A 22889-nucleotide genomic window follows, 5' to 3' on the forward strand; every position below is an offset into this window, starting at 1 on the left:
GCCCTTCCAAGCAAACGCGCTAAGGGCGCAAGAAGCTAAGGTCGAAGCACAGACTTAGCCAATCATGCAACGGAAAGAATTTGTACAAACGCGGTTGCACACGAGAGAACCGAAAAAGACACAGTTGATCTCGAGAACGAAACGAGTGCAGACGCTCCAGAAATAAAAGAGAAAAGTGAACATCCTACGAACTTAGTCAGATCATTCAAATAACCAACCTCCTCCACAATTGGTGACCGCCCGACGTGATCACAAGTTTGTAAAAGTTCACGAAGAAGCCAACACAGAACGAGATGGCTACGACACGCAAAACCACCGCCGCAGCAACCGTACAGCAGGTAGCTAGCGTGACAGCGAGCAGTAACACCGAGCTTCTATTAAAGCGTTTAGGAAGCTTGGAACTCAAAATATCGGAGCTGCGGAAATCTCATTCTCAAACGCGTCCAGACGCGAGATTCCGCCGCCGTCGCTCAGGTTCGAGGAGTACTACCCGTAATAAGGCACCAGCCAAACGCAAACATTGCTGGTACCATTGGACATTCGGAGCCTCATCCACTCGATGCCGTTCGCCGTGCAGTTTCCATTCGGGAAACGAGGAGGGACATCACTGAACGCGGCAACCAGTGAGGGTCTAGCGACTAGCCGCTTGTTCGTCACCGATCGGGTAACGAACGAAGAATACCTGATCGATACCGGTTCGGACCTTTGCGTATATCCTCGCACGCGCATCAAAGGCCGAATCCAGATGACGAAGTACCAGTTATGCGCGGCTAACAACACCGTAATAAATACCTACGGCGACAGGACGGTCAACCTGAACCTGGGACTCCGACGAGCATTTCCGTGGAGGTTCATCATCGCGGACGTCTCCAGGCCTATCATCGGTGCCGACTTCCTGAGCCACTACGGGCTACTGGTGGACCTACGTAACAAACGATTGCTGGACCAGACGACGTCGCTTACTACCAAGGGACGAATCACCAACGACGCAACACCATCGGTGAAGACAATCAGCGGCAACTCCCCGTACGATCAGCTGCTCGCCGAATTTCCAAGCGTCACACGTCCTACAGCGGCCACGAGTAAGTGCAAACACGACGTAGTGCACCATATTCATACTACCGCCGGGCCGCTGACTTACGCGAAACCGCGCCGTCTTTCCCCGGAAATGTATAAGCTCGCGCGGGCGGAATTCGAAGACTTGATGAGCCGAGGTCTCATCAGGCCTTCGAAAAGCCAATGGGCCTCAGCCTTACATATGGTCCAGAAAAAGGACAATGGCTGGAGACCCTGCGGTGATTATAGAGCGTTAAACGCACGAACGATACCTGATCGGTACCCAATACCGCACATAGAGGATTTTTCGCGGGTGTTGTTCGGGAAGACGACCTTCTCGACCATAGATTTGGTACGCGCGTACCACCAAATCCCGGTGCACCCGAACGACATCCCGAAAACCGCGATTACAACGCCATTCGGGTTATACGAATACGTCGCGATGCCGTTCGGGCTGCGAAATGCCGCGCAAACATTTCAGCGATTTATCGATACCGTTCTGCGAGGTCTCGACTTTTGTTACGCATACCTAGACGATATACTAGTCGCGTCTAGGGACGAGACTGAACATAAGGAGCACCTCCGAGAACTCTTCGCGCGATTAGCAAAATACGGGATCGTAGTAAATGCGTCAAAATGCGTATTCGCCGTACCAGAAGTGAAGTTTTTAGGGTACACGGTAAACGAACGCGGCACGAAGCCGCTACCTGATAAAGTACGCGCGATACTAGAATTCCCGAAACCAAAGACGGTCGAACAGCTTCGTAGATTCCTCGGGATGATTAATTTCTACCGCAGGTTCATACCTGACGCCGCGAATTTGCAAGCGCCGATTAATGTCCTACTAAAAGGGAAGCCGAAGAAAAACGCGACACTTCTTTGGTCATCCGAGGCCGAAGAAGCTCTTCATAAATTAAAAAACGCGTTAGCAAACGCCACATTATTAGCTCACCCGTCGAGCTCGGCACAACTCGCGATTGTCGTAGACGCATCAGATTTCGCGCTTGGAGCAACACTGCAGCAGCGAGTAGGCGAATCGTGGGAACCGCTAGCGTTCCATACGAAAACACTCTCGTCCGCACAGAAAAAGTACAGCGCGTACGACCGCGAATTGCTCGCGATATACTCGGCAATTAAGCAATTTAGACACGCTGTAGAAGGTCGCTCATTCGTTGTTTACACCGACCACAAACCGTTAGCATACGCGTTTAGCCAAAAACCCGAAAAGTGTACGCCACGACAGTTTAGATATCTCGATTTTATCAGCCAATTCACGACCGACATTAGGCATATCAGCGGGAAGGACAACGAAGTCGCGGACGCATTATCACGCGTAGAAGCGATCACGCCCGCGATACGATACGAGGACCTGGCGAAGTCACAAGAAAACGACGACGAAATACAGCACTTTTTGACCGCGTCAAACACAGCACTGCAACTAAAAAAAATAAAATTCGCGAACAAGGATGCAGACATATACTGCGACGTTGCTACCAACCGAGCTAGGCCGTTCGTAACTAAACCGTTCAGACGGCAGGTTTTCGAATCGATCCACGGACTTTCGCACCCCGAAATAAAGGCTACGATAAAACTAGTCAAGGATAGGGACATTTGGCCATCCATCGCGAAAGATTGTCGCGAGTGGGCGCGATCCTGCCTAAAGTGCCAATGCACAAAAGTGACTAGGCACGTCTCATCGCCAATCGGTAGATTTGCGCCACCTTCCGCTAGATTCGAGCATATACATATCGATCTAGTAGGCCCACTACCTACATCGCGAGGCAACAGATACTGCCTCACCTGCGTCGATCGTTTCACTCGATGGCCCGAAGCATTCGCCATCGAGAACATCGAAGCAGAGACAGTCGCGAGAGCATTCGTCGCGGGGTGGGTCGCGCGTTTTGGGACACCGTTAAGAATAACTACGGATCGCGGTAGACAATTCGAATCGCAGCTATTCCATCGTCTAAACGCGATATTAGGGACCGAACACATAAGAACAACCGCGTATCATCCCGCTGCAAACGGCCTTGACGAACGCCTCCACAGGCAATTAAAAGCAGCGTTAAAGTGTCACGACGACGAGACCTGGGCCGACGCGTTACCAGTAGTCTTGCTAGGCATTCGAGCAGCGTACCGCGAAGACTTAGAGGCATCGGTCGCGGAACTAGTATACGGCGAGAACCTCCGCTTGCCATCCGAGTTTTTCGCTGCAACGACCGGAAACGTGGTAGAGCCAGCCGAAGCAATCGAACAGTTACGGGCTCATTTTAAAAAGATTCGCCCAGTCGAAGCCTCGAGACACGGCGAAAAGAGTTTTTGTATTCAAGGATCTAAGAACAGCTTCACACGTCTTCGTGCGCGTCGACTCGGTCAAAAGACCATTGCAAAGTCCGTACGAAGGCCCGTTCGAAGTAATAGCTAGAAACGATAAAACATTTACAGTAAGAATACGCGAAAAAAAATGTTACGGTCTCGATAGATAGGTTAAAACCAGCGTATATGTTAGACGATAAGGAAAATACGTCACTACCGAGTAAGGCACCTATTGCAAAGAAGCAAAACGAGCCAAGCAGTGAACCAGTGGTAACTCGCGCAGGTAGACGCGTACGCTTCCCAGACCGCTTACAGGTCTCGGCAGCGAATAGTAGGGTTAGAATAAGATAGCTAATAAAATAGTAGTAAGATGTGTACAGTATAGGTAAGATAGTAATAAGATAATGTACTTTCTTAATGTAAATAGATAGCTAGATAAGTTAGAAGTAAGAACCCTACATATCGTTACACTGGAAGGGGGGTGATGTAGCGGCTAGCATCGAGGTATAATAGAAGACCTTTTTCGTTACAAGCAGCTAGAACGATTTATGGTATGCGCACAAATAAATTACTTTTGAGAAGACGTCCTTAGCGAACTTTCCCTCCACAACACTATATTTTACAGAAGAATTAGTAGACAGCATAATAAAAGAAACCAACAATTATGCCAAAGGAGAAATTGGAAAGAAACAGCTTTCAGGAAAGTCAACTTGGCACAAGTGGTACCATATCACCAAACAAGAATTTTTAGCATTCATCGCCGTCATCCTGAATATGGGATTGATTCAGCTCCCCAACATCCAAGAATACTGGTCTACTGCTGACAATAGTAAAATCCCATTTTTTCCGGAAACATTTACCAGGTCCAGATTTATGCAGATATTTTGGATGCTACATTTGAAAAAACCAACGCAAGGAAATGCACCGATAAGAACGCGTATTCAAAAAGTCAGCAATTATTTAGAATATATAGATGGAAAATTCAGACAATATTTCATATCATATAAAGCAATCGCTGTGGATGAATCGATCGTAAAATTCAAAGGCAGAATAGCATTCATTACTTATAATCCAAACAAACCAACAAAGTGGGGTATACGCATATATGCGCTGGCGGACTCAAGAACAGGATATTTATTCACAATACTTTCATATTATGGCAGCATAACTTCAGATAATATATTCCGGCCCGATCTTCCAGTAAGCACAAGGATTCCGCTACATTTGTATAAGAAATTATTAGACAGAATTCTTGATGCAAAAGGATACCATATGTTCACCGACAGGTACTATACCAGCATCCTTTTAGCGGAAGAATTGCGAAAGATGAATCTTACTGGTACTATAAAAACTAATCGAACAGGTGTACCGACACAAATAAAAAAACCAAAATTTTCAACAAATAAAACAGTTGCATACAGGAAAAATAATACTACGCTTCTTGCGTGGAAAGATAAAAGAATTATTACCATGCCCACAAATTATTATAACACTCAATTACAATCTACCCACAGAACATAACGCGGTGGAGATGTCGTAACAGTGAATAAACCTGAAATGGTGTTAGGATATACGGCAAATATGGGTGATGTCGATCGTACGGATCAATACGCTTCGACGTATTGTTTCCTCCGTAAATCGTTGAAATGATGGAGAAAGTTATTTTTTGGGGGGTTGGAAATGTGTGTGATAAACTCATACATAATATATCGTATCTCAAAGCAAACAAATAATGAAACGCCAATGACACACCACAAGTTTGTCAAAACACTAATTGACCAATTGAGGGGCGATTTTCATGTATCGAGAACGCGTCCATCCACATCTGCGGACAATAGAGTGGATAACAAATTACATATTCCCAATGTAGGACAAAGAAAACGAGACTGTATTGTGTGTTCTAACAGGAAAACACCTGGTGACAGACGTCAAACAAATTATTATTGTGAAACATGCACTAATCAGCCTGCAATGTATATTGGGGAGTGTTTCAAAATTTATCATACTATACAAAATTATAAACAATAAAATATTGATTTTTTACAAATATACATTCGTCGATCTCAACCAATTCATATAAGTCCAATATCATTATAGTACGTTACTTAGTTCCAAAATTATAATAAATAATACGAGGGTCTGTAAATGTTCGTTTCTGCCGTAAAGTGGCGCTGAGTAGCGGATAGCCAACGTCCAGAATCGTTCAGAGTGCAAAGGGTTAAAATTCCCGGCTGTTCTAATCATTCCGCTATATAATTAGTAACAATTAACAGCGTGCATTAATTACATACGTTCTATTATATATAGATAAGCTACGAAAAACAAATTGGTATGTTTGCTCCTATCGTATGTTTGCTTAATTTTTGAAATGTATAATGTACAATTTCAATTTAGTTCTCTTCAGGATGAGTGTAAAACGTTTGAAAGGAGAACAATGGATAAAGGAAATCATTGGTTCAAAAAGTGACTCTGATGAAGAAACGGAATATTATTGCCAATGAAGTGGTCTAATAGAAATGAATTTTATAAGCTTTCCACTATCCATACCGCAGAATTTGCAGAAGTACCGAAAAAGTAGAGAAAAAATGAATTTATTCTAAAACCCAAATGTGTAATAGATTATAACTCTTCAATGGGTATAATCGATAAATTATATATGGTTATAAGTACTATCGATACAACTCGCAAAAGTTTCAAGTGGTATCGCAAATACTTTTTCCACTTGATAGATGCTTCCGTGTGGAACGCATTCTGCCTATATAAGGATACCACAAAAAAACAAATCACAATGGCGAAATTTCACCTGCAATTGATTAAGGAAATATTACAAGAATACCACAAAAATCAAGAATATCATCGATGCAGCAAGTCAGGAAATAATTATGCCACAAGGCTCACAGGGAGACATTTTCCTCCGATATACCGGTCGGGGGAAGAAAAATCGAAAGCGAAGATGCGTTGTATGTGCGGTTGGTGGTGTGAGACGCGAATCTAAGTATCATTGTGAACAATGCAATGTGGGCTTGTGCCTTTCCCCTTGTTTCGAAAACTATCACACCAAATTACATTATTAGTTTTGTCATTTATTATATATTATTCCACTCTTAGTTTTGTTATTTATTACGTTCCACTCCTGGTATTGTTATCTATTTTAATTTTATTTGTTATCTATTTTAATTTATTGTTATTAATAATATTGAAACATATTATTTACTTAATGTGTTGTAAAGAAATAGATATGATTATAAAATGTTAAGCGCCAAGCCTGTTTTGTCTGTCTTTCCGTCTGATCCGCGAGATAACATTCCGCTGAAATCGGATTTCGGCCGAGAAATCAAGATTATGCCAAGAATTTCTTTAGATCTATCCAATAATAGGGCAATAATAGGCGCGTTTTAATCAATTTTTTAGTATGAAATTTATGGAACATTCGGAAGCACAGAATTGTACAAATGATCTTGACAAAATACTAAATGTTGTCAACGCGTTAAATTTTACAGAGTTTACAGAAACTGTAGCATCATCCAATTTTAAACATTTGGAAGCATGATTATCGCGCAATGGATCTGCCAGAATCAAATGCATTCGAGTATGTACGCGGTTATTTAAAAAAAAAAAAAATGGTGTATACAAATTGTGTATACAATTGATAAATAAAAACAAAATTACATTATATTGTTCCTTCCTAACTGATGAAAATCAGGAAGGCACTTAGAACTTTGGATATGGCAAGTAATCAGTTTTGTGATCACATTAAAAAGATTAGAGCAACTATTCGTTAAAAATTTTGGGAGCAAGTGTTCTCACAAAAATACTGCTTGGTTATTTATTTCATTTAGCGCAACAGATAAACTTTGAACAATTATACCCAAGCGTAGCAATGATTTTTTTAATAAAATTATATCTCCGCATGCGCATATATTAAGCATTAACGGAACATAAGAAAACGTAGAAAAATAGTAACAATAGAAAGTTATTAACTATTTTATATTTATAAATTTTCCTTTCAACCGTTATTCTCATTCTTTATAATAGTTTGTGACGCGTTAACGTCACAAGTTAAAAATTTAGAGAACGATTGTTTTCAGAACAAATATTGCTGGTTATTTACTTCAGTTAGCGTAAAAGATGAACTTCGAACTATTATGTTGAAATTTTGCAACTGTTTTATTTTTAATAAAATTATATTTCCATACACTTTACAACATTATAAGTCCTTCACCACTCTAAAAGTATGTATTTAATTTAGTATACGAATAAACGCGTATTTGAGAATTAGAGAAATTACGCGTATTAGAGAAATTTGTTATATCATTCTTGTTCGAATAGCAAATTACAAAAATTAATCTGAAGTATTAATTTTTCTAAGTAATCTTAAGAAAGGTAGAAAAGTGTTTTTTTTTTTCATGCAGAAAAATTAGGCAATTGAATTTATAATGCTTCTAAATATTACTATTAATTTAATAACATTAAAATAATATTGAAAATAAAACTCTTGAATAATTAAAAATTGAACATTTATCGATTTCCTGGAATATTAAATTGGTTAGCTAGTAATACGGTTATATGTTTTAACAAAGGTCACTGTAACATCCTTTGTAATTCTATACAAACTTGATTTCAATTAAAGTGTTTAATTTTAAATTAATATAGGCATGACACAAAAAATTATGAGTGAGGGTGCAACTCGCTTCCTAGAGTAATGTTCAGCCAGGTATTTGCTCAAGACCGGACGTGGAGGATTTCCCCATGAAAAAAAAAAAAAAAAAAAAAAAGTATTTGCTCAAATAATTCCTATAACAATAAATTTATTGGTTTGTTATGTTATGCATCTTAAACTATACACTCTTTCTTTGATAGTTATGATTTTTGCACTATTTTAATTCTTGTAAGGCATATGCCAGAAACAAAACAATACAACTAAAAAGCATGACGCACATACACCCCAGGCGACCTGAATGGAAAGTTCTCAAAACAATGGTCTAGCTGAGAACATGTTAATAGAATAACCCTCCGCAAGGTATTCTTTATTCTAAATAACCATATATAAACTGAGATTTAATAAGTATAGTTCCATTTACGTCGAATCCAACAGTATAAATTTCAATTATTGTCTGTCCAACAATATAAATTTCAGTTGCCGTCTATCCATCTCTGATTCAATGTTTTAACAATTGATGATATATCACAAGTGGTTTGCCTTTTAAAACATGGCAAGTAAGGGAAGATAATCATAATAAATAAATCTTTAACAAAAAGAAATTAGAAGCAATTAAAAAAATGTGACTATTAATTAATGTACTTAAAGTAGGATTTGCTTAAAGTAGGATAAACTTATCTTTAGTTTGGCTACCATTTTAGAAGTTATTTAACGCGAACACAAAATTAATACAATAGAGTTTACAAAAATTAATGAAATAAGATTATTATATTCATTGTTATACAGTTGACATACAACAGATCAGCAATCTTGCTGAAATTATTATTTCATTCAACAGATATTACATATATCAAATGCAATAGTACTTGTGGGAAAGTCATCAGAAGACGCCTTGAAAGCAAAGCATAAAAATATTAAATGCATAAGAGATCGCTATAGCTGAAAAATTTTAAGGCAATAATAACAATATTCAATTACAAAATAAATGCACATATATGGAAAAAATAAGATACATAATTTATCAAACATAAAAATATTTAATAGTAGATGAGTCAGGTTCTGAAATATCCAATGCGAACATCAATTCATGTTATGATTTAAATTTAGGTATTATATATGTAATATATAATTGATTTCCAAAATATATTTTTAAAAAACTTCAAACAAATGTAAATATTTTTATGCTTTATCTTTAAATATCACATACTCAACAGTCGTTTCAATTTTTCATTTGCATGCATTTTCGATAAGATGATAAAAATGTTTTTACCAAACAAAGAGTTAGTTAATAATCATATATCAATAAATAACATACAAAAGAATTACAATACAAAAAGTCTCTATTTAATACAAAGCTAAAATCATCTTAGCCCTTCTAACATAACTGTTTTTTCTCATGAATTGATACATCTTTATATTTTCTTTAAAAAGGTACAAACAGTTTTAGGTTAAACTGTGAAATGTTTTAATAGAATTTTGTTAACACAAATGTAGAAAAGTAGAGGATAGTGTAGTATCTACTATCGAGTGTAATTTCTGCCTTTGTATAAATTGTGTTGATTTGTACCATGTAACCTCCATTTATTACAAACATATGAAGCACATTAAGTTACTAATTATTCTTCAGTCTTCCAAATTGTTTCAGTGAAGTCAATATTTATAACATAATAGTAGTAGGCATAATATGCCTACTTATATAAGGTAAAAATACTAGCTATTAGACCTGACTTAAGGATTGGACACTATCAATAATATTTGTCAATATTAAACTTTGAAAAACTATACATGAAACTGAAAAAATAAAATAATTATCTCTGCTGACTTTTTACGTTGTCAATCATTTATAAAACTATAAGAAACCACTGCAGAGAGAGGAACATAATAAAGATATAAAAGTAATTGTAAAATTACGAACAGTTCAAATGATAAAATGATAACAAATCAGTTAATGGATTTGAAATCTATTGCAATCCATTGCAAATAGAATGGAAAATGTATTCAATTTATATTAATATAGGAAGGAAAGAACTAGAAAGATAGAATCATAAATTAGAGGAGAACAAGGAAGGCAAAGAAACAGACAAGCTGGAAATAATTTGGAAGAAGAGGGAATAGATACTATGTGAAAAAGTTTCCAGAATTGAATTAAATTGCAAGTTTCCAGAAGAATCAAGGAAACCCTGCTTTATGACAATACAACATTGTATTTTAGATTAATTAGTAAGTCTTTACATTTTTTTATATTAATTTCATATCCGTTTTCAAATGTTTCAAGATTGTACAGTGTGAAAAATTGTTCATTATTTCTATCAACCATTTCCATTAGAATTCTTTAGAAATATAATTTTATTCTGTCTAATCACTCAATCAATTTATCATGGTGATATACACAAATTTTAATACATCTTTTTAAGAAAATTATAGGTAACAATATATACTATGACTGAGAAAGACTCCATCAAATTTTAAATTATAAACAGTTTTAATAATTGTAATTACTAGGACATTACCTTATTCCTTTTGTAGCCTATTTTTTTTTAACGCATTCTTAGTTTTCAAATAACTTTTTATGTTTCAACTATTTCTTAGTTTAAATAATAAAATAAATATAAATAATATACCAAGTGTAAATATGGTTACCAAGTATAAATCTGGTCAATATATATATTCAAGCACTATACATTCCTTGTATTTAATGTTATGTATAAGTAGAAATAGTTTAATTACTATATTGCTTATTTTATAAGAATCTAAACCATTTATTGTAGATTGAAAATACAAAATAAATTTATTTCTAACAGTAACATTTTATGATACAATATTAAAAACAGAATTATTATCTTTCATTTTGATACCATTTTAATGTAACACTAATATTCTAACACTTTTGTACATTCTATTACTTATTAACTCCAAACGATTACTTTAAGAGCAAAATAACTTTGTTCTATGTATAAACTACTGAAATATAAATTTCCCTTAGTAGAAAGTTGTATTTCAGTGTCTTAACATCTAAAATTTAATACAAAAAAGACAGAATTGTTTTTATAAAATGCAATTTGCAATTTATCATAAAGATAGTAATGAAAGAGATAAAGGTTATAAATATTACTAAAACATATAAAAAGGAAGACCAGATTGAATTTAAAGAACCATCTCAAAGTCTGAATGAAAGGGGAAAGGAATAATAATGTAGAAAATTACAAAACAGCTGCATATAAATACTTCACACAATTAGCTTCAGAAATCCATCATGAAAATTAGGAAAAAACAGGACTTAAAACAATGCACAGAGTAATAAGAAAAATGGATTTAATGAATTAAATGATGCAAAATCAAATGGCAAAAAGAAAGTTATAAATAAATGAAATAAATAGAAGAAAAGGGTCGTTTTTTGCCAAAGAGTTCGTTAAAAAATCTCAAGATTGATGGAAAGATATTATTTTGCTAACACGAGAGAGATTTTTGGTTCATAAAGAAAAAGTATAATAGTATAGAGGCAAATAAATGAAGGTCTATAGTTAATAAAAGCAAAATCTACTTTAAGATACAAAGGAGGTTGTGCAATTGTGTGGGTATCCGTTTAGCCTATCAAAATTAGGAAATTTGTATTTATCAAAGACATTTAAGAACAAACTAGGTATCTTAGCCTTCTAGAAAACAATTGTTGGAAATGTTTAATTTATTATGCCATCGGGTATATGTAGTCATGTCCTCTACTGAGTCATAATTCCATCCAAGAACTGTATATACATCTCTGCCAAGTATATGTCTTTGTACTTCTCAAAATAAATTTTGTCCTGTTTCTAAGCACAAGTGAAGTCGTTTCTTTAATTATCCCAATGTGTTACCAGAAATTACAGTGAAAACACGCAAAATAACCAATAGTAATATACTAAAAATTTTATAGGAATAAATGCGAATAACATAAGAATCCAAAATACATTCAAATTTTATCAACATAATGATCCTAAACAAGAAACAAGAATTATGCAGAAATATTTGTACTACGATTGTTTGAAAGTCTTACATCCATTTCCAAATTTAAATCCTATAGAAAACACATACGTCAAATTAGAAAAATGGAAATAAATTCCAAAATTGAATTGCAAATAAAGCTGAAAGAAGACTGCAGCTCTATTTCTTCAAAGTATTAAACAAAAATGATTCTTAATACGTGTAAATGATGTAATATTATTAATCCATTCACATTATATGACTACCTGTAATTGCACATGTTCTATATAAATTATATGACAAGTACATCTGTATATTCAAATGAATATAATTTCTTTCCTAGCTCATACATAGCTCATAAATGTATTCTATAGCAATGTACAGACGTAAAGCCTTCTCAAAACTATCTTTTCTCTGCATCTCACATGGTATGCTATACAGAAAAATGATTTCATTTTCTTCATACCTTAAAAAGCAGCCGCAAGGAAATCTTCACTTTGTCATATAATACAATCATATTATAACATTTCTGGTGAAGAGTTGCTTCTAGTACTACACATTCAAAATTTCAGACCAAAATATTTATTAGCTGCTTTTATATGACATTTTAGGTATTGCTATGCTACTATCCTTCTTACAGAGACATTTCTATCAGATTTCGCAGGATACTACAAGGTATTTAAATGCATTACCATTGAGTTAAATTAAGGAAATTTGCAATAAAATTTTAAAATCATAATTTTTTATAAAATTTATATACAAAATATTTACTTTTAAAAAAAAAAACTACATATTATCCTATTAGTGCCAGTTGTTCCAATATATGGGTTTATATAAATTTTTTGTGAATCCTTCCTGCTTTCGCTTAGTCTACATATACAAACGAAGTGATATGTTACTTCAATTTGTATTAGTTGAAGTACTTTAGTGTTTTATACATGTATGTTACATATATATATTTTGTGTTTAGTTACACAATTTTCACTCGTCAGCTTCTCTGTCTACATTAGTGGGTTATTGAGACATCTTCTTGTCTAAAATGTATTCTACCCCTAAATGTTATTGTTAGAAAAATTTGTTCTAAATTTCAAACTACTACTTTTTTATCAAATAAGTAACTTAGTATTTAAATTATTCTTACTTATATATAGCAATAAAGACAGGCAATGTATAGTGTCTATAATTAGTGTGAGTGACTGTAGGTACATATGTATGTACAGAAACGTTTACCATTTTCTAAATCACTTTTCGTGCAACGTATAACACTACAATTCTTCATAAACTGTTTCACTAACCTTAAAACAATCGGCATGTCTTCATGCGTGTCCCCAGCAGCAGTAATACAGCAATCAACTTCCGTTAACCGTCTCGAAACGACTACGGCAGTTTCCAATTCGCATGCTTCGATGTATAAATCATAAACGTAACAGGTTTTGTACTAGATACCTCTCAGCTCTAGATAGCTCTGTAAAATATACTTCGATATAGAAGAATACAAGGGGAAGAAGTACCTTGAAAATAATGTTTTCATAAATTTTCGTTCTAATACCGACAAAAATTTTTCGCGGCAAATGTAAGAGAATGTTTTGTTCCTGCCGGTTTTATTAACACCACCTTAAACCACACTTAACCTAGAACGTAACCTACTTTACAGGATTAATTATTTACATTGCAAGGATTTACCCTAGGGATATTGGTGCTGTATTTTGGTACTGTTGTATGGGAAAACTATCGCTATAATACTGTCACGATTCAATATGACTTTTATGCTTATTAATTTCTACTGGTTTTACATTATTTGCTATCAGTCGAAGTCGTTTGGAAATAACTCGTCGAACGTAAAACTTGCTTTTCCAGTATTTTCGTTTCTGTCGTTCTGTTTTTCTCCTTGCATACGTATTCACTACTTTTTTTGTGCACTCATTCATTACTTCCTGTTTACATTCTATTATACAATTTTTCTATGAAAACTCTATAATACTCCTTTTTTTAATGTTTATGTAATATGTGCTATATGTGGTGTGAGTGTCAGTACAAATATAAGTATTGGATGTAAGTGGTACGTGTATTTTGTTTAGTGGTACGCACAGCTGTTCTTTATGACGCAAACATGGATGCATCCTCTTCGCTCGTGGAGTAAAAATAAATTTGTCAATAAAAATTTGAGTTTGAGTTTGACTTTTGTATTTTCCAGTAATTATACACTATTTGCTCCTTTTTTTTAAGTGATATAAGTCCGTTTTATATTATATGGAGATATTTAAGGGTTTGTATTTGAATGGTTCGAAATATATTAGTATGTTTTTTAAATATTAAAATGATTTAAGTTTACAATGTAATCGTTTTTAAAGTATTAGTTAAAAGAAATTTACACTTTTGATGCTCTCGAATAGACTTACATCATTTACAAAATCAACAAATTATGAAAATCATACATTTCTGAAATATTAAATATGGGATTTCAGTTGAATCGAACCAATCTTTTCTTTATGAAATTCTTACTAAATATGTCAAAAAAATGAAATAGAAATGCCTTATTTCAATATTTCCTCAGGTAATGCCATCTAAATTGCTTCAAGTACAACTTTATATTAATATGTGCCATTTTTAACTTTTATCATTATGAGAAAGTTTTTGAAAATAGTCATGATAAATTGGAAAATTGTTTATAGATAAAAAGATCATACCAGATTGCATTCATTGTTACATTAACAAACTTTTATCAAAAATGGACTTACACCACATTCAAAGAACCCAGCACCCAAAGCACCCATCCTTGATCTTTAAAATCTTAGGATCTAACAGATTTTGAAAATCTGAAAGATCTTTAGAACAGGCAACGCACACACACACACATACACACACACACAAAATAGAGAATCTAACATATGTTACATCTATGTATCACACTAAACATGAAACATATCAGTCTTGCTTTAGTATATAGTAGACTCCTGTACAACGCGGGGAAACGTTCCGCGTAACAGAAAATCGCGTTCTATGAGACGTACATTATAGACGTACACTTTGTGTAGCTGGCGCCCAAGAGCCTGAGATTTCGTAGTTTCGAATTCCTCCATTTGAACCGGCAAACTATTTTGCGTTCACGAGCACGCGAAAAGTTGTACGTAAGCGTGTAACTTGTAGCGAGAGAACGATTTGTATTAAAGTTCGTTCTACCCGTTAAGGTGTTCGCTTAATTGATCCCTCCACGGGCTCCCAGAGTGAGGAAACATCGAAACCTCGACACAGTTTGTATATGAAATGGATAATATACGATACGTACAATATATATGACACATACAAAAAGATTGTGTATTATAGACTAATTACAGCTTGTGTAACTGTACACTTTTATGTGATTAAAATTACTAAAGCAAATGGTGCTTTCTACTTTACTGTACATCTCTCATTTCTCGAGTTAAATAGAATATAAGTAATATATAATCTTTGAGTTTTCCCATTTCTCAGTTTATATAATTAGAAAATTAATTATTAGTGTAAAACTTTAAAATTTTGTATACACTCATGTTCAAGATTAGTATTGAACTTGACTCTCTTCAATGGCACGATTACAGAGAAAAGTATATCCATGAATTGATAGTACACAGCACCAGTGCATAACTCCTCGATCTTGGTAAATGACGACTACAGACAATCGTGCCGGCTCAGATTTTCAGTGGTCATATTTGTTGCATAGACATTGACAGCCATTTTTGTAATCCCTCTCCTTAACTAATAATATCTAAAACAAAACAACTCGCAGATTAAAAAATACAGCTGCAAATGAATCATGTGTTAGCAAAAATCACAAATATCTTATCTAAGATATATGTTACATATAGAACACAGTGTACTGAGTAAAAACGCTCCATTATATACAATCCATCTTTGACCGAACAACGTGTTTAAATGCTCACTCTCAAATTACGTATAATAAAATTAGGCTGATTCTGAATGAAATCTACTGTTGGCACTTAAATGGGGTATTCAGAATGCAGTTTATGAACACTGAAGTAAACATTGTTTATGATGGAAGCAAATAAGTTGATTATAACGCTAAAGACAAAAACGTTTATATCTCAGAAAGTGTTAACCCTTTCAACTATCTTTACTATGTTCTTTTTACCGGTTACAGCCTGTTCTATATACCATGTAAATGTTGATTTTATTCTAACACCCTGTATAGAAATGATGGGTTAAAAAGTTAATAGGCAACGTGATTCGATGATAATAAAAATTGATCGATTAAATGAAAAAGAATAATTAAAATCTGTGAAATACTATTTTAGTATTTAGAGAGACTTTAAAGAAATAACATTCCATTCGCTTTTTTGGCTCGAAACACTGGCCGTCGACATATTCGGAGATCTTTTTCTGGCGTGCCATGATGTTAAATGCACGCATATTTTTGCAGAACTTCACACCAGAAGATATAGAAACGAATTTTATTATACAATTGAAATGTTTTCTATAGTTAACCACGACAAGCCGTCGTGAATAACAAATCAAGAGAAAACGATCGCGGTAATCCAGGTGACGCCAACACGCATCCGACCGATCACGCTCATCGCGCGGGGCCGTAATCGCAGTATACAATTCTCGCAACTCTCCTGATTCTGTCTTGCCAAAAATTTAATGCGTGTGCGCGTCATTAAGATTTCGATAGCAAAGCCATCTGAACTTTTGCCTCGCTTGCTCTTTATTTTCTTTTCTCTTTATTTATTAGCAGTCTTGTTTGTGTAACATGTTATGTATTAACCTGTGATGTAACATAGATGTGCTTTGAATGCATGGATGTGCGTTTATACGAAATATTTAATTTTGAAGTAAGTCCAATTGTATTTATTATTTATTTGTCTCCTTTTTTAAGCTTTTAGAGCAATAAACGCCTAAAGGAAGTTGAAATGAAGCTTAATATTGTGTTACTTCTTTTACATTTCTTCAGCTACTAAATTATTACATAAAAATGGTTTTCTGTGATTTATATCGAGATGAATCGGGTAGCTGAAATATGAAACAAGAAAGGAGTTGGAAGAAATGAAAAATAGGATGTAATATATAATTGTATACATACCTCTATTCTAATAAGAAGTATATTTTCATTAACCTGACCATACCTTTACTTTTAAGATATTAATATATATTTGTTATAAATATATTTGTATTTGTATATATAAAATAATTTTAAAATAAATTTTAAAATAAAATATACAGTGTATAATGGTAATATAATATTACATGATAATTAAATACGGGACAAAAGTAAAGCTACAAGCCGCCATGAAGAAGTCAAAGACACGAGCATGGGACAGGCTTCTGCAAACATTGCGCGAGCAACAATAACAAATTACGTCCATGGACGTCCCCACTGACAGAATCACTGAAGACGCCGTCCTTGATGAGACGCTCTTCCCGCCAGAAGAGTCCGTGACGATGATCAACTCAATAAATTCTCAAGACACGGACCCGATTATTTGGTCACAGGCAAACAACGTCACCGAAGAGGAGATGGCTCACGCAATACTAGCATGATGAAGAAGAACACCACACCCGGACAGGATGTAATACGTGGCAGTGTCTGGTCGATGCCATTTAGTATTCCGAACTTAAGACTGCAAAGATTATTCTCAACATGCTTGAGGATGAGCACATTGCCAAGAAGCTGGAAAACCAGCAGACTGGTTCTACTTCGCAAACTCGGAAAACTGTAGAATTTACTAGCCGATTGTTCTGTTCGACAAGATCGAGAAATTGTTTGAAAGAATAGTCATTAAACATGTTTATGTGACGAATAATGTGACAACTAAACATGCTTACAACACCGGACAAAGTCCAGACTGTCCTGACGGTTTCGATCACTGACACGGAAGTCAGTCTTTATAATCTTATTGTATGCTAAATAAAGGTATCTAAGCTTACAATCTTAGAACCCAAGGTTTTGCTTGTCTTTTCACCCAAAATTAGATGATAATCGACTCGTTAAGCATCTATCGCGGACTGAACCGATTTTAGCAGAAAAACAACTCGGTTTCAGAGGAGGAAGATCAAAGATCGATGCGATAAGGAAATTCAAGAGCCTCGTAGAGAACATGATCGCTAGCGGGACATTTGCAATTGCAATATCAATAGATATTAAGAACACGTTCAGCTCTCTCGAGTGGAGTACGATACATAAAGCGCTCGAAAGCCACTAATATCTACAGAGGGTCGTGAAAAACTATCTGCACGATCATCCAATGATACTCGACGAAAGTCGTGACGGAACGAAGAAGAAGGAAATAGATCGTGATGTCCCTGAGAAATTTAGGATATGACGCGGTCTCAAAATCGCCAATGCCAACAGAAGTGCATCTAACTTCCTATGCAGATGACACTCTAATATTAGCGATGGACACGGACTATTAAAGAGCAATCTGTCAGGAGGAAATTACAATCCTGGCCATGGCAAACGCCATCGAGAAGATGGGCCTCCAAATGGCACCATGGAAGAAATCCGAAATCCTCTGTTTTGAGGGAAGAAGAAGAAATCCGAGAGAAGAAAACGAAGTGATTAACATCGGACCGGCCAAAATTACAGTGCAGAACGAGATGAATTACCTCGAACTGTTCCTCGACGACAAATGGAATGTGTAGCGGCTGGCAGCAGTAACAATAAAGAAATATTCGCTGTAGAAATAGCCAGCACGGTTTATGGTGTGCAGGATAAATAAGCTACCTTTGAGGAGACGTTTTAGCCTTTAATATTTTTAAGTAATAGAAAAATAAACTTTAGTCAACGTCCTCGATAGCACGTCCATAACGCCATAAACCGAGGATTACAGGGGACCTGGGCCCAGCGGCCCTTATGGCCATGATCGTTAGGCCCCAGGTAAGCGAACCTCGGGAAATCGCGCTACATTACTGAAAATAAATATTTAGCAACAATTCCCCCGCCAACGTCCGTGTCGCCATCCTTAAGCGACAAGAAGGGCGGCACCCACAAACAGGTAAGGTGATTGGCTTACCAGAATATGTACGGTGGCCAATCACCGAAACACACGGGTGTAACAAAATGCTTAAAAGGAAATGTAAAAATTGGCAGAGACCATTCAATTTTCATCATTCGACAGTCGACAAGTTACGAGGTACAAATATAGAATTGGAGGAGAGAATCCGAAACATCAAATAAAGCTATCGCAGGAACTTGTGGTTCATTTTAATACTCGACACACTCCTCTCCCTCCAAAGTGGTGACCCCGACGTGATCACAAGTTCGATCGAAGTGTAAGTTCAGTTCGCGTAGTGAAAAAGAAAAAATGGCAATGTCAACGCGAAAAACCGCCGCGTCCGCTCCGAGTGACAGTGCTTCCGCGTCGAATACCGCGACGTTTCAAGAGATCAGTCGCGTCGGCATCCGTGTTCCGCCTTTCTGGCCCGAACAGCCGCAGCTCTGGTTTAACCAGATAGAGGCACAATTCGTGTTAAGCGGCGTTACAGCCGATAACACGAAGTTTTACTACGTAATGTCACAGCTCGAGCCGAAGTACGCTGTACAGGTACAGGATATTTTCGACAATCCCCCTGATACGGATAAGTATGAGACGCTGAAGAAGGAATTGGTCCAGCGGTTATCCATGTCCCAGGGGCAACGCATCCGCCAGCTCCTGGAACAAGAAGAGATCGGAGACCGGACGCCCTCACAATTCCTACGCCATATGCGCAATTTGGCAGGTTCAACGGTGACGGACGATTTTCTACGGACTCTATGGTCCGGTCGGTTGCCAGCCATGACACGAGCCATCGTGACAGCGCAAGCGGACCTTAGCCTGAACAAGTTGGCGGAGATCGCCGACCAGATTCACGAAGGTTCTAGTCGGAACCAAGTCGCGAGCGTCACCTCCGACAGGGTTGTGGACATGCTAGTGAAGCGTCTGGAGAGTCTAGAACTCCAGATAGCGGAGATGTCCCGATCACGCCCATCTACGCGAACACATACGCATTTCCGCCGAAGATCGCGTTCGAACAGCAAAACGCGCGGTTCATCGCCTTCAAAAAACAAACGTTGCTGGTATCATCACACCTTCGGCGATGAGTCAACCAAGTGCCGCCCACCCTGCAGCTTCCAGTCGGGAAACGAAACGGGACGCCACTGAACGCTGCTATCAGTGACGGTCCAAGGACGAGCCGCCTCTACGTCACCGACCGAGTTACGAAGGAAGAATTCTTGGTCGACACGGGATCGGACATCTGCGTGTACCCTCGCACGCGAATAAAGGGTCGCATCTCGAAGACGACGCACGAGCTACTCGCAGCGAACAGTTCCACCATCAGCACCCATGGCGAGAAGACATTTCACCTCAACCTAGGACTCCGCAGAGCCTTCCCGTGGAAGTTCGTCATAGCTGACGTCATGAAGCCGATCATCGGGGCTGATTTCCTCAGCCACTACGGCCTACTGGTGGATCTGCAGAAACGGCGCCTACTGGACCAAACAACGTCATTAACAGCCATCGGAAGAGTCATCACGGACGACACGCAGTCGGTGAAAACCATCACCGGTGACTCGCCCTACCATCGTCTCTTGGCCGAGTTTCCGAACATCACGCGGCCATCAACCAGCGAGTGTAAGGTAAAACACGATGTCGTGCACCACATACGCACTACCGCCGGACCGCCGATTTTTTGTAAACCGCGTCGGTTGTCCACGGAGATGTTTTCCCTCGCCCGGGCTGAGTTGGAAAACCTCATGAGATTAGGGCATATCCGACCGTCGCGAAGCCAATGGGCTTCCGCCCTTCACATGGTCCAGAAGAAGGACAAGGGCTGGAGACCATGCGGTGATTATCGCGCATTGAATGCGAGAACTATTCCGGATCGCTATCCAATTCCGCATATCGAAGATTTTTCGCGAATGTTATTCGGGAAAGCCGTATTTTCGACGATAGATCTGGTACGCGCTTATCACCAGATCCCAGTGCACCCGAGTGACATTCCGAAAACGGCTATAACAACGCCGTTCGGTCTTTTTGAATATACCGCGATGTCCTTCGGTTTGAGAAACGCGGCTCAGACGTTCCAGTGTTTCATCGACACTGTCCTACGAGGGTTGGATTTCTGCTATGCCTACTTAGATGACATACTAGTCGCATCTAAGGACGAGGCAGAGCATAAGGACCACCTGCGGCAGCTGTTTGCGCGTCTAGAACAATACGGCATCGTGGTAAATTCAGCAAAATGTGTATTCGCGGAAACGGAAGTAAACTTTCTGGGATATAGGGTAGACGAACACGGCACCAAGCCACTACCGGACAAGGTTCGCGCCATAATCGATTTCCCAAAACCTAAGACGGTCGGGGAACTCCGGAGATTTTTAGGAATGTTAAATTTCTATCGGCGATTCATTCCCGATGCCGCGAAATTATAAGCTCCCATCAACGCACTCTTAAAAGGCAAACTAAAGAAAAACGCGCCGCTAAAATGGTCAACCGATTCCGAGTCTACGTTAGACGAATTAAAGAACGCGTTATCAAACGCCGCATTGTTAGCGCATCCGTCTAACTCTGCTCACCTCGCGATAATTGTAGACGCATAGGACCACGCGTTAGGCGCAACGTTGCAGCAGCGAGTAGGCGAGGCGTGGCAGCCATTGGCGTTCTGCACCAAAACCCTCTCGTCTGCTCAACGAAAGTACAGCGCGTACGACCGCGAGTTATTAGCAATATACGCAGCTATCAAACAGTTTCGGCACGCAGTGGAAGGTCGCACGTTTTCGGTCTATACAGATCATAAACCACTAGTATACGCGTTCCAACAGAAACCGGAAAAGAGTACCCCGAGACAGTTCAGGTACCTAGACTTCATCGGGCAATTCACGACTGACATCCGACATATTAGTGGAAAGGACCATGAGGCAGCAGACGCACTGTCGAGAATAGAGTCTATCGCTACCGCGATTCGATATAAGGACCTCGCAGAGTCTCAAGCGGGCGACGACGAATTAAGAACTCTGCTCACAGCGTCTGGTACCTCGTTGATCCTGAAGCGCATAAAACACGACGATACAGATGTTTACTGCGACATTTCCACAGATAGAGTCCGACCATACGTGACGCACCCTTTCCGACGACAAGCGTTCGAATCAATCCACAGACTGTCACACCCAGGAATCAAAACGACTGTCAAACTAGTCAAAGAGCGATTCGTGTGGCCGTCCATTGATAAAGATTGTCGCGCGTGGGCACGAAACTGCATTGAATGCCAAAAGTCGAAAATATCCAGACATGTCAACAGCCCCACCGGTAATTTTAAACTACCGTCCTCTAGGTTTGAGCACGTACATCTCGACCTAGTGGGCCCGCTACCAATATCACGTGGGAATAGGTACTGCCTGACATGCATAGACCCGAAGTTTTCGCAATAGAAAATATAGAAGCCGAGACCGTCGCAAGAACTTTCATCGCCGGATGGATATCCAGATTCGAAACTCCGTTAAAAATTACCACCGACCGTGGCCGACAGTTCGAGTCGAATCTTTTTAATCGTTTAAATTCGCTGTTAGGTACATATCACATACGCACCACAGCTTACCACCCAGCCGCGAATGGCCTAGTAGAACGCTTGCATAGACAGCTTAAAGCTGCGATCAAGTGCCATGCAGACGAATCATGGACCGACGCGATACCAATAGTGCTCTTAGGCGTACGAGCAGCCTATCGTCCCGACCTAACTGCATCTACCGCCGAATTAGTTTACGGCGAAAACCTTCACCTACCGGGCGAATTCTTCGGAAATACGACGAGACCGATCGCTGAACCAGTGGATGTCGTCAAGCAATTACGGACACACTTCCACGCGCTACGACCAGTTCCCGGCTCGCGCCACGGGGACAGGAAAATATTTATTTTCAAAGACCTAGCAA

The 22889-nt window shown here is 38.0% G+C and overlaps 1 protein-coding gene across 1 annotated transcript; it reads left to right on the forward strand.

Annotated features, from left to right (window-relative positions):
• Positions 1-19287: 19287 nt before the first annotated feature.
• LOC143431776 (uncharacterized) lies at positions 19288-22189 on the forward strand. Its single transcript, XM_076908715.1, has 4 exons — positions 19288-19893; positions 20091-21284; positions 21786-22076; positions 22121-22189. Exons 1-4 carry the CDS (start codon positions 19288-19290, stop codon positions 22187-22189), a joined length of 2160 nt encoding a protein of 719 aa, XP_076764830.1.
• The last annotated feature ends 700 nt before the right edge of the window (positions 22190-22889 follow it).

Source organism: Xylocopa sonorina, unplaced genomic scaffold, assembly GCF_050948175.1.
Source record: "Xylocopa sonorina isolate GNS202 unplaced genomic scaffold, iyXylSono1_principal scaffold0014, whole genome shotgun sequence".
NCBI classification, from domain to species: Eukaryota; Metazoa; Arthropoda; class Insecta; order Hymenoptera; family Apidae; genus Xylocopa; species Xylocopa sonorina.

Excerpts from the sequence above, each read along its gene's own strand:
- LOC143431776 (XM_076908715.1), top strand. The coding sequence starts at position 19,288 with ATGGCAATGTCAACGCGAAAAACCGCCGCGTCCGCTCCGAGTGACAGT. Across the intron at positions 21,285-21,785 it reads CCAAGCCACTACCGGACAAG|AAACCGGAAAAGAGTACCCC; the intron begins GTTCGCGCCATA and ends GCGTTCCAACAG. Across the intron at positions 22,077-22,120 it reads CAGATAGAGTCCGACCATAC|ACTGTCACACCCAGGAATCA; the intron begins GTGACGCACCCT and ends ATCAATCCACAG.